The sequence below is a fragment of the Microcaecilia unicolor genome, chromosome 2 (assembly GCF_901765095.1).
Source record: "Microcaecilia unicolor chromosome 2, aMicUni1.1, whole genome shotgun sequence".
NCBI lineage: Eukaryota > Metazoa > Chordata > Amphibia > Gymnophiona > Siphonopidae > Microcaecilia > Microcaecilia unicolor.
This window is the reverse complement of record NC_044032.1, coordinates 273,267,782-273,280,779: the sequence shown is the minus strand read 5'-3', so window position 1 is coordinate 273,280,779 and position 12,998 is coordinate 273,267,782. Positions and strand designations below refer to the sequence as shown.

Genomic DNA, 12,998 nt, shown 5'->3' with positions numbered 1-12,998 from the left:
ATAGTTCCTAGCATCCTGTTTACTTTTTTGGCTACTGTCGCACACTGGACACACCATTGAAATGTCCCTTTTCTCAAGAGTAGTTATTGCTAATCTTTGTTGCCGTCCACTCAACCAGTTTCTAATAGTCATTTTAGGGCCCATACCAAAGGTGCTGAGTTTATAAGTAACCTCTGCAGAACCATATCAAAGTCTTTGCTGAATACCACATGTAGCATTCTCCCTCAATCCAACTCTTCAGTCACCAAAAGAAATTAATCAAATTTATCTGACTTTATACGTACTTCTAGTAAAACCAGGCTGCTTTGGTCCACTGGATTCGAAAAACCTCACTATACTTCGTTTTTTAGAAGGGTTTCCATTAATTCACTCACCAGAGGTCAGACTAATCAGCCTGTAGTTCCCAGCCCCTTTCCCATTTAGTTGACTTTCATGGGGTTATTTATGTGAAAGTCCTGGCTTTCTTCCCTTCTGCATATAGCTGCTACTCTTTGTAGCAGATATATGCAGAAGTGCACATACACTGGAAGAAGTTGTGGGTTTTCTGCAGGAGCTTAGTCAATCTCTTGAGACACCAGAATTAGGCTTGGAATGCCCAGTGACAGCTGGAATACAAGACTGAGACTTGGAACACTCACTGGGTGAATAGTGAAATACAGCCCCCAAAACAGCAGTTGCTTCCAGAAAGGAGGCGGGAGGCTTCTTGGATCAGGAGAAAATAGAGGTCTGTGAGCGAATATGTAATTTTGGCTATTGTGGAGAGAGTTAGGGCAGGAATAGCCTTGCTGGCAGATAAGGTGGGCAGATTGAAACCATTAGTACTGTGGCTTTATATTCTTGCTTCAGCTGCTTGTGTTCAATTGTGGAAATTCTTTAAACTGCTAAAAATTTTTATAGAACTGTTGCTGGTGGTTTTTGAGTGTTTAGTCTTTTAAATGTGCTTATTTTCAGAGTGTGTGTATGTATACTTTTAGTTAAAAAGGGTTCCCTTGTTTGTTTGGTTTTTTGTTTATATACTCAAGAATTTGAAGGAATGTTAGGGTGGGGAATTGAAGGAAGTACAGGTGGGGGATCTTAGAAATTTCACCCATATCTGCTGTGTCAATGCACCTCTATCATACACAGCTGCACAACATGTAAGTCTGTAAGCATCAATGTATTTAGAGGGGGTGGCTAGTTGTGCAGCATGTCATATGTTGAGTGCCATTCCCATAATTTTATAGGAGAGGCTTCATGATATATTTACACTGTCTAAAGAACCTCTTTCTGGTTTAGATATTACAGGAGTCCTTCTCTATAAACGCCTTAAAGACTATGCACTGAGTGAAGAGCAATTAGAAGAAAATGGCTATCCCCGATTAAATCCTAACAAACCAGGCAGTGCCATAATATGCACTGGAGTAACAAAAAGCTTTGTAACTGATGGTGAGTGAAATCTCCTTTTGTTTTTCAAAATTCAAGAGCCCAAGGACAGTTGACTACTTCAGACTTTTTGAACGTTTTGAAAGTATCTTCATCCAGATCGTTCTTGATGCATACTGTCTTATGTGAATTTCTTCTAAAAGGTAGAAAGTAAATCCTAATAAATGAATGAAAAAATAAACCCTATTTCACAGGCATTTACAGAATTGTGAGAGGGTATACACACAAAAAACAGGCACACAGAGCCTACTTTATGTGGTATGTTTGTTCAGGGACAGAATTAACATAGGTGTGAACTTTATAAAATACTAGTAAAAAAGGCCCGTTTCTGTAGGCAAGGAAACGGGCCTTAGGCAGGCAATCCCCCCCCCCCCCCCCCCATGCTACGGCCCCCTCGAACCCACCCCCTCCCGCGAACCTGTCGATCCCCCCCCACCCCGGAACGCCGAAAACTGCCACCACCGTCGCCGCCATTGTTGTGCTACCTTCCCTTCCCGTAGGTTGTTCAATCATCTTCTTAGAAAGTTTAACTCCGTGCGTCTGACGTCAGACGCACGGAGTTAAACTTTCTAACAAGATGATTGAACAACCTACGGGAAGGGAAGGTAGCACAACAACGGCGGCGGCAGTTTTCGGCGTTCCGGCGGGGGTTCGACAGGTTCACGGGAGGGGGTGGGTTTCGAGGGGGCCATAGCGCGGGGGGGGGGGGGGTGACAGCTGATTCCGAGGCAGTAGGAGGAGTAGGGAAACACGCGCAGGGACCCACGGTCCCAAGCATGGAACGTTGGAGGTGAGAATTATTATATAGGATGTACCCATGCATAGTACAAGCACACATTTACAACTGTTTCTCAGCATATGTAAATATGCATGAGAATTTGGGCATCACTTGGAAGCCTTTTTTATAAAGGCACATAGATGCTTATGTTACCTTGACAAAATATAGCAAAATTAACCTGAATGTGTTCTATTTTTTTTTCATAAAAGAAAAATTTTAAAGGACCATCATAGAAGCAAATGCTGCTTTGATTATATCTTGTTGGAAGTTTATTCAAAGCATAACTTTGAATAAACTTCCGACTCAAGATATAATCATGGGTCCTTGCCAATATTAATAAAACTACAAAAAAAACCTCAGTGAACTACTCATAGATAAACATTGGGTTTAAACAGTGTCTCTAGCATTTGTGACCTGCTGAGCGAAAAGGTACCAAAAAATAGAGGGATATCAACTACATATTCCTAAAAAAAATTCAGCCTCGGGTATGGACTAATTATGTATTTAAAAAATGAAATCTTTATCAAAGTACATTTTCAGAAAAATGCATTTGGAAAAGTAGCAAACTTTTTAAAACATCTATCTCTATAGTCCATAGAAGTTATGAATAAAATTTTGCATAGTCCCTTTCTATTGACCCTGTAGTACCCCTCTAAAATTTTATAGACATTATTTGTAACGCCACTTTTGGTACCTTTCTCTCAGTGCTTCATATTTTGAAGTTCACTGCTTTAAGCTTTAATGCTATAAACAAACTAGTGTGGAACATACAGTTTGAAATGGTGATCTTTAAATGCTAAAAATAGAGGCTATTGAAAAGCCCATAGCTTAAAGCTAAACCATCTTTATTTTGAACTTCTTCACTGAAAGTTTGTTTTTGAATAGTTCTATTAATATCTGCAAGGACCCTTGATTATATCTTGAAGCATAAGCCTAAGACTGGAAGCTCATTCAAAGTGTGCCTTTGAAAGTGGCTGTTTTTTTTTTTTAATAGGATCACCATAAAAGAAAGAACTTTTATGAAAGAACATGATCTGATGTATTCTTGAGAATCTGGTACTGAAATTCTAGTTTTTGATTGCCTTCATAAAATAGGCATGATTTTGAGAAATTACCACCAACATGCTTTTCTACTACTTTAATTTAGCTTACAGTTTTAAAAGTAGTAGCTCAAGATAAGTTAGATTCAGGTACTTCAGGTATTTCCGTCTCTCTGGAAGGCTTGCAAAGTTTGTACCTAAGGCAATGGTACAAACTTTGTCCAAGCCCACAAGGAGCAGCAGTGGGTTTTGTACTGGACTTTCCTGCTTCTGCCCAGTGCCCTTAACTGGCTTTCCAGTTGCTGAGGAAGGGGCTAAAGACGTTTGTGTGGCCTGTAGCCTTTTCTGACATACTACCTACCTGTGGAAAGGGAGAGAACACTGCATAATATTAAAGTTCAATAAGTGGCTCAAAGCCTGGTGTCGTCAAGGTTTTAGGTACATAGGAGGGATGGGGCAGTATATGGAAAACCAAAAGGCTTTACTATAAGGATGGGCTACATCTTTCTGTGGTAGGGAAGAGGATCCTTGGTGAGAAATTAGATATGTTCTAGGCATTTAAATTAGGAGGCGATGGCAAATGGAAAGTAGCAAGTACACATCACAACAATGAGGAATATAATACCTTAGCAACAAAGTAGAAAGGGAGACTAGGCAAACAGATATAATACAGAAGATGAGTTAAAATGTAGATGAAAAGCAGTGAGCACAAATGCTCAATCTAAGCAACAAAGTGCAGGACCATCTAGCCCTGATGTTAGAGGCATACATAAATATTGCTATCACAGGGATATGATTCAGTGTCTCCCATGAAAGAGACACAGCCATAGCAGGCTATAAACTATTTAGGAAGGATAGAAGTGGCTGAAAAGGTGGAGTAGTAGTGCTGGATTTAAAAAAGAAATGCAGGGGGCCCGAGTAAAGAAGGAAGCCATATAGATTGTCTTGGAAAGATAAGATGGAATCTCTATTCACACAGGTATCTACAGGCCTCCAGCACAGGACCTGAACATGTATACCCTGGAGGAAAGAGACGGGGGTGATATGATACACTCAAATATTTGAAAGGTATTAATCTACAAACAAACCTTTTCCAGAGACAGGAAGGTGGTAAAATTAGAGGATATGAATTAAGGTTGCGGGGCGGGGGCACTTGAGAATAATGGCAGGAAGTACTTTTTCATGGAGACAGTGGTAGATACCTGGAATACTCTCCTGTGGGATGTGTTGGAGATGAAAACAGTAATAACATTCAAAAATGTGTGGGATAAAATAAAGGAATCGTGTATAGAAGGCATGGGAGACTTCCGGTGGCTGACCAGGATGGTTGCGTGAGAGGCTAGCTCCGCGAACCAAGGTCGCCACCGATCGGAATTTAGATTGACCCAACGATCGAAAGGGCCCAGAACCGGAACGGGACCGGAGTTGAGCAAAGCCCAGGTGGAGACACACGATTCCACTAGAGCACGGATCTAGCGACGGGAAGACCTGAGGTCACGACTGGGACGGAATAGCAAAATGGGGACAGAATAAGTCACCCAAAGTAACTTGGCGTTAACCCGGGCTCCCAGCAAGCTTGTCGAAACCATAGATCCGATACTAATACCACCGTGCAGAAAACTTTACAAGGTGAGCGTAGCGACGACAATAGCAGCGAAAACCAAAACCGCCTCTATCTCCCATTGCAGAACGAAATCACTGTACCTTTCTAAAGGGGGACCCATGAGGCCATCCAACGGGGATCACCAAAAAACCGCTGATCCTCTCTCCAGGGGGACCCACGAGGCCATTCAATGATATCCGTGCTGCCCGTCATCATCCCGATCACTACTTCCACTCCAGTCTACTAAACCTGATAGTACTTGAGTGAATACCGATGACGGCTGCATAGGAGAGTGGAAACAGAGACTTACCAAAAACCACTAGTCAAGCTCACTTCCACTACAGTCCATTAAAACACCAGCACCCATCGTCAATCCCAAGAAATTGACCTGATGAATGCACACAAACTACTCCTACTGTTTTATCTCATAACACCGATTCACACAATTTTAACCAATCCAATCATCAAAAACAACATGATATCCATACGACACACACACCGAAGACCAATACGAAATAAGATGTACTACCAAACCGAGAACAATTCTAACAAAGGAAAACTACCGACACACGGACAACCACAACAGAAGGGAAACAAGGATCTAACTAAAACAAAGGAGCGGCAACTAATCAAAATTAACACAACATCAAATACGGACCCCTACCAAGCAATTCAAGTAGGATACATAAACGCCAGATCAGTAGTCAATAAAACAACAATTATAACAGATTGGATCACATCAGACAATCTCGACCTACTACTCATCAGCGAAACCTGGATTCACGACCTCAAGGACCCCATAATTTTGGAACTCTGTCCCCTGGGATACAAAATTACTCATTGGACAAAGAAAGAAAAAGAGGCGGGGTCTAGCACTAATCTACAGATCTTACTTCAACGTAACAACAACTGCAGAGTCCATAACACCAGAACTCGAAATCGCCTCAGTCAGAATCAACCATACCAACCTGACTGACAGCCTAAGCGTTGTCTTATTCTACAGACCACCAGGCAACTGGCAAGAATGTCAATCACATTTCATGGATTTCATATCGAACACTTGTATCTCAAACCCCAATCTAATCATTATTGGAGACAAAAATATACACCTCGAGGACACTAAGGCAACCAATACTCGCGAATGCAAGGACTTCCTCCAATTATGGGACCTTAGTTGGCCCAGAATACAAGCCACTCAGGTCAAAGGACACACAATAGACCTCATCACACACAAACTATCAGACCTAAACTTTAAACTATCAGATACAAAATGGTCGGATACACCATGGTCAGACCACTATAAACTATTACAATGGAGGAAGAAAGGTACGAACCTCAAGCAAGAACCCATAACCTGCACCACGAGATGTCAAATTGACCCAGTAATATTCTGGCAACAGATGTACAATAATGACTGGATAGCACAAACAGATTCCAAACACCATCTATCAAACTGGGATGACAGATGTAAGATCATATTGGACACAATTGCACCACTACAACAAAGAACTACACGCAGACAAAACTCAATACCTTGGTTCAACGAAGACCTGAAATCACAAAAAACACTAGTTAGGAGACTTGAACGAGCATGGAAAAAAATGAAAAATGAATGTACACTTAACGCATGGAAACAACAACAAAGAAAATACAAACACTTAACGCATGGAAACAACAACAAAGAAAATACAAATCCTATATAATAATTCTCACCTCCAACGTTCTAATGTGCCTGGTACCGTGGCTCCCTCGGGAGGTGGTCTGCTAGGCAGTTTAGAATGCACTTACGTCAGTGATGTCACTGACAGCTGATTCCAAGGCAAGGGGAGGAGTAGGGAAACACGCGGAGCGTGTTTCCCTACTCCTCCCCCTGCCTGGGAAACAGCTGTCAGTGCCCCCCCTCGGCGCAGCACCCAAGCCCCTACCCCCCCTCGACGCATCACCCAAGACCTTCCCCCCGGCGCATCACCAAAGCCCCTATCCCCCCCTCTCGGGCACATCAACTCCCTCGCCACCCACAGCCGCCAATACTAACGCTGTCTGGCCGCTGCTGCTTCTCCTGTGGAGCAGCAGCGGCCGGTACAAAAAGAAAAAAGCCAAAAAAAGATTTTTAACCTGAAACGCGGCTCCGTAGACAGCCATCTGGCATTGGCTGTCGTCACTGCAGCCGCTCCTCCTCTCTCCACGTCACTGCCCCTGCAGGAAGACCCCGGAGGAGCGCAGCGACGTCAGAGGGGAGAGGAGGAGCAGCTGCAGAGATGACAGCCATTGCCAGATGGCTGTCTACGGAGCCGTGTTTCAGGTTTAAAATCTTTTTTTGGCTTTTTTCTTTTTGTACCGGCCGCTGCTGCTCAACAGGAGATGCAGCAGCGGCCAGACAGCGTTAGTATTGGTGGCTGCGTGTGGTGAGGGGGTAGATGTGCCCGAGGGGAGGGGGGTAGGGGCTTGGGTGATGCGCTGGGGGGGTAGGGGTTTGGGTGATGGGGCGAGGGGAGGGTCGCTGGACATGGGTGGCTGCAGGGGGAGAGGAGGGTCGCTGGACATGGATGGCTGCGGGGGGGGGGCAGGGAAGAGGGAGGTGGGGAGGGGGTCCTGAGACCAGATGGGTGGCTGCAGGGGAGGGCAAGGGAGACAGAAGGGACACTGCGAGGGGGGGGGGTAGGGGAGAGGAGGGTCACTGGACATGGGTGGCTGCAGGGGGGGCAGGGGAAAGAGGTGGGTCGCTGGACATGGGTGGCTACAGGGGGGCAAGGGGAAATAAGAGGAGGATCGTTGGACTTGAATGGCTGCAGGGGGGCAGGGGAGAGGAGGGTCGCTGGACATGGGTAGCTGCAGGGGGAGAGGAGGGTACATGGGTGGCTGCAGGGGGAGCAGGGGAGAGAGGAGGGCCGCTGCGCATGCGTGGCTGCAGGGGCAGAGGAGGGTTGGTGGGGAGGGGTCCTGAGACCAGATGGGTGGCTGCAGGGGGGGGCAGGGGAGACAGGAAGGATGCTGCAGGAGGGGGATTACCTTGCTAGCGCCCATTTCATTGCCTACCGAAATGGGCCTTTTATACTAGTACTCAATAAGACAAACCAAAAGAGCATACTACAAAATCAATATAGGGCCAGACTATAAAGACGTACATAAACTCTACCAACTCGTAAATAAATTGACACAACGCCGGTGACCACAACCAGCACAGACATCCCATCAGCAGACAACCTTGCCAAATACGTCAATGAGAAAATTATAAAACTACGATCCACGTTACCACTCAATACCACTGATCACGAAAAATTCTTGGACTGCTTGGATCCAACTCCCAGTGAATACCCAGCAGCAGATCGCTCCGGGAATAACTTCGATCTGTTAACCGAAGAAACCATTAGTCAAGCAATCAAAAAAATTCTCAAAAACTCACTCCAAACTGGATATCTGTCCCAGCAACCTCATAAGGCTCGCCCGCAAAAGCTTCATAACAGACCTTACAACACACGTGAACTACATGTTACAACACGGATTATTCCCCAAGGACAAAGGAAATATACTTCTTACCCCCATACCCAAACACCTAAAGAAAAAATTAAACGACACAACCAACTATCGGCCAGTAGCATCAATCCCCCTAGTAGCTAAACTAATGGAAAGTATGGTAACCAAACAACTTACCAATTATCTGAACAAATTCACCATATTGCACGAATCACAGTCAGGATTTCGATCCAACCATAGCACTGAAACAGTGCTAACCACTCTCATAACCAAATTCAAACAACTAATTGCAACGGGAAACAATGTGCTCCTCCTACAATTTGACATGTCCAGCGCGTTCGACATGGTCAGCCATCAAATACTATCAAACACCCTGGATTATTTCGGGATTGGAGGAAATGTACTTAGATGATTCAAAGGCTTCCTAACAGCAAGAACCTACCAAGTGATATCAAGCTCAAAAATGTCAACACCATGGAAACCTGAATGCGGTGTACCACAAGGATCACCGCTCTCGCCAACTCTTTTCAACTTAATGATACCATTAGCCAAATCGCTATCCAACCAAGGACTTAACCCATACATATATGCAGATGATGTCACGATATATATTCCATTCAAACAAGATATAATCGAAATCACAAATGAAATCACACACAGCCTCCAAATAATGAACTCATGGGCGGCCGCATTCCAACTAAAGTTAAACGCAGAAAAAACACAATGTCTCATCCTATCATCACAATATAATACAAACAAAACCAATACCATAAACACTCCGGATTACACCCTCCCGGTCTCAGACAGCTTAAAAATTTTGGGAGTCACAATCGACCGAAATCTCACACTTGAAGATCATGTGAAAAATACAGCAAAAAAAATGTTGTTCTCAGTGTGGAAACTCAAAAGAATTAAACCTTTCTTCCCAAGGGAAGTATTCCGCAGCCCAGTACAGTCAATGGTGTTAAGCCATCTAGACTACTGCAATGCCATTTTATGCTGGATGTAAAGAACAAATCATTAAGAAGCTTCAAACCGCTCAAAATACAGCAGCCAGACTCATATTTGAGAAAGCGAAATAAGAAAGCGCCAAACCCCTAAGAGAGAAACTACACTGGCTCCCACTAAAAGAACGCATTGCGTTCAAAGTCTGCACCCTGGTCCACAAAATCATTCATGGGGAAGCCCCGACCTATATGTCAGACCTTATAGACTTGCCTATCAGGAATGCAAAAAAATCAGCACGCGAATTCCTCAATCTCCATTACCCTAAATGCAAAGGACTAAAATATAAATCCACATACGCGACCAGTTTCTCATACATCTGCACACAGCTATGGAACACACTACCTAAGGCCATAAAAATAACGCAAGACCTAACTATCTTCCGAAGGCTACTGAAAACAGATCTGTTCAAGAAGGCATACCATAAACATCCATCTTAAATACTAAATAACAAGACTTTACATGACATAGACACCAATAGAATCTTACCACTTGACTGATTACCTCTCTGTTCCAAATATGCGATCCTACTTGTATGCTACAATGTTACCTCTCTGTTCCAAGCATGCTATGCTACTTGTATGTTACCATGTATGTAGGTATACCTTTATCTGTTCCATGTATGCATTACCAATTGTAATTCTGTTACCCGGAAATGGCAACTGCCATTACGGCAAATGTAAGCCACATTGAGCCTGCAAATTGGTGGGAAAATGTGGGATACAAATGCTACAATAATAATAAAATAATTCTCCGAGGACAAGCAGGCTGCTTGTTCTCACTGATGGGTGACGTCCACGGCAGCCCCTCCAATCGGAAACTTCACTAGCAAAGTCCTTTGCTAGTCCTCGCGCGCCCGCGCGCACCGCGCATGCGCGGCCGTCTTCCCGCCCGAAACCGGCTCGAGCCGGCCAGTCTTCTTTTGTCCGCACTCGGTACGGTCGTTTTTTCGCCGTGTCAAGCCCCGGAAAGTCGACCTCGCGCGTCCAAAGTTTTTTTGAGCGTGTTTTTTCTTCGGAAAAGCTTTCTTCTAGTGCGGGAAGTGCTCCGGAAACCCTCCCCGGGTTTCGTGTCAATCCTCCCCGTACTTCCAGCTTTTTGCCCCGATAAGTTTTCTTTCGTCGTCGGGGTAGGCCTCTTTCGGCCTCGGTCGAGATTTTTCTCCCTCTAAATTTTGGTGCTTCAATTTTCGCCATTTCGGCTTTTGATTTCGCCGGCGTGATTTTTCCGCCCATGACATCGAAGCCTTCCAGCGGCTTCAAGAAGTGCACCCAGTGCGCCCGGGTTATCTAGCTCACTGATCGACACTCGTCGTGTCTTCAGTGTCTGGGGGCTGAGCACCGCCCTCAGAACTGCAGTCTGTGTTCCCTGCTTCAAAGGCGGACTCAGGTAGCGAGACTAGCCCAGTGGAACGTGTTGTTCTCGGGCTCTTCGTCGGCATCGGCACCGGGATCTTCGAGTGCATCGACGTCGTCAGCGTCCAGACCATCTTCCTCGGCCGCCCTTGCATCGAGTGCATCGAGGCATCGGGCCTCTGCATCGGCGCCGAGACATCGGATAGCTGCATCGACGTCGGTGGTACCGGGACCTCGTCTCCTGATGTCGTCGGACGGTGGTGCATCGAGTGGAGTGCAGGTGAGGGCTGTCCATTCCCCTGCTGGTGGCGGTGAGCCCTCGGGTGGGTCTCCTCCTACCCTGAGGGCTCCTGCGGTACAGCCCCCCCCGAGATCGACCCTCTTCGGTCTCGGCCCCGAGGAAGCGACGGCTGGATTCTACGTCCTCCTCGTCGGTGCCGGGGAGCTCCGGTGACATGCTTCGGAAGAAATCGAAGAAGCATCGACACCGGTCTCCTCCCCGTGTCGGCACCGAGAGCTCTGGGTCGCCGAGGGAGTCGGCACCCAGCAGGCATCGGCACCGAGAGGACCGCTCACCCTCTGTTCAAGAGGTGTCGATGCGCTCCACTCTGGACAGCCCGGAACAGCCTCCTCGCCCGGAACAGGTTCTGACGTCGACGCCTGCATCGACCTCTCAGCCTTTTTCTGCAGCCACTCTGAACGAGAGCCTCCGGGCCGTTCTCCCAGAGATTCTGGGAGAGCTGTTGCGCCCTACCCCTCCGGTACCGGCGGTGCTTGCACCTCCGGTACCGTCGAGCGTGGCGCCGGCTGGCCCATCGCCCAGGTTGAGGTCCCCGACGTCGGTACCGCGTGCGGTGCCGACCGCGGCCACCTCCCAGGAGGGCTCCCCGACTACGTCGGCGGAGGGAGCTTCGCCGATGCGGGCGAGGGAGTCTTCCTCTCGACGCCCCCGTCGTGGACGTGGTTCCACTGAGTCGAGCAGGGCGAGGTCGCAGACACAGGTTCGGGAACTTGTGTCTGACACCGAGGGTGAGGCCTCGTGGGAGGAAGAGGAAGACCCCAGATATTTCTCTGACGAGGAGTCTGAGGGTCTTCCGTCTGATCCCACTCCCTCTCCTGAAAGGCAGCTTTCTCCTCCTGAGAGCCTGTCTTTCGCTTCCTTTGTCCGGGAGATGTCTACGGCCATCCCCTTCCCGGTGGTTGTGGAGGACGAGCCCAGGGCTGAAATGTTTGAGCTCCTGGACTATCCTTCTCCACCTAAGGAAGCGTCCACTGTTCCCTTGCACCATGTCCTAAAAAGACATTGCTTGCGAACTGGACAAAACCCTTAACTAATCCCCACATTCCCAAGAAGATCGAGTCCCAGTACCGGATCCATGGGGACCCAGAGCTGATGCGCACTCAGTTGCCTCATGACTCTGGAGTTGTGGATTTGGCCCTAAAGAAGGCTAAGAGTTCTAGGGAACATGCTTCGGCGCCCCCGGGCAAGGACGCTAGAACCTTAGACTCCTTTGGGAGGAAGGCCTACCATTCCTCTATGCTCGTGTCCAAGATTCAGTCTTACCAGCTCTACACGAGCATACACATGCGGAACAATGTGCGGCAGTTGGCGGGCTTGGTTGATGCTCTTCCCCCCGAGCAAGCCAAGCCTTTTCAGGAGGTGGTCAGGCAGCTGAAGGCGTGCAGAAAATTCCTGGCCAGAGGAGTTTATGACACTTTTGATGTTGCGTCCAGGGCCGCTGCTCAAGGTGTGGTGATGCGCAGGCTCTCATGGCTGCGTGCCGCCGACCTGGAGAATAGACTCCAGCAGCGGATTGCGGACTCGCCTTGCCGTGCGGACAATATTTTTGGCGAAAAAGTTGAACAGGTGGTAGAGTTCTCTCCACCAGCGGGACACCGCATTCGACAAATTCGCCCGCCGGCAGCCTTCAGCCTCTACCTCTACAGGTAGACGATTTTTCGGGGGAAGGAAGACTGTTCCCTACTCTTCTGGCAAGCGTAGGTACAATCCTCCTTCCCGACAGCCTGCGGCCCAGGCTAAGCCCCAGCGCGCTCGCTCTCGTCAGCAGCGTGCGACTCAGCAAGGCCCCGCGGCTCCCCAGCAAAAGCAAGGGGCGAGCTTTTGACTGGCTCCAGCAGAGCATAGCCGACATCCAAGTGTCCGTGCCGGGCGACCTGCCAGTCGGAGGGAGGTTGAAAGCTTTTCACCAAAGGTGGCCTCTCATAACCTCAGATCAGTGGGTTCTGCAAATAGTCCGGCAGGGATACACCCTCAATTTGACATCAAAACCTCCAAATTGTCCACCGGGAGCTCAGTCTTA

The 12,998-nt window shown here is 47.3% G+C and overlaps 1 protein-coding gene across 3 annotated transcripts in view; it reads left to right on the top strand.

The window, feature by feature from the left end:
• The window catches only part of LOC115463549 (RNA exonuclease 1 homolog), a 307,692-nt gene that overhangs the window by 125,755 nt on the left and 168,939 nt on the right, over positions 1–12,998 (top strand). For all 3 annotated transcript variants that reach the window (XM_030194179.1, XM_030194180.1, XM_030194178.1), the window contains exon 9: positions 1,276–1,425. In XM_030194179.1, coding sequence (XP_030050039.1) covers positions 1,276–1,425 — 150 coding nt within the window. The remainder of the gene's footprint in view (positions 1–1,275; positions 1,426–12,998) is intronic.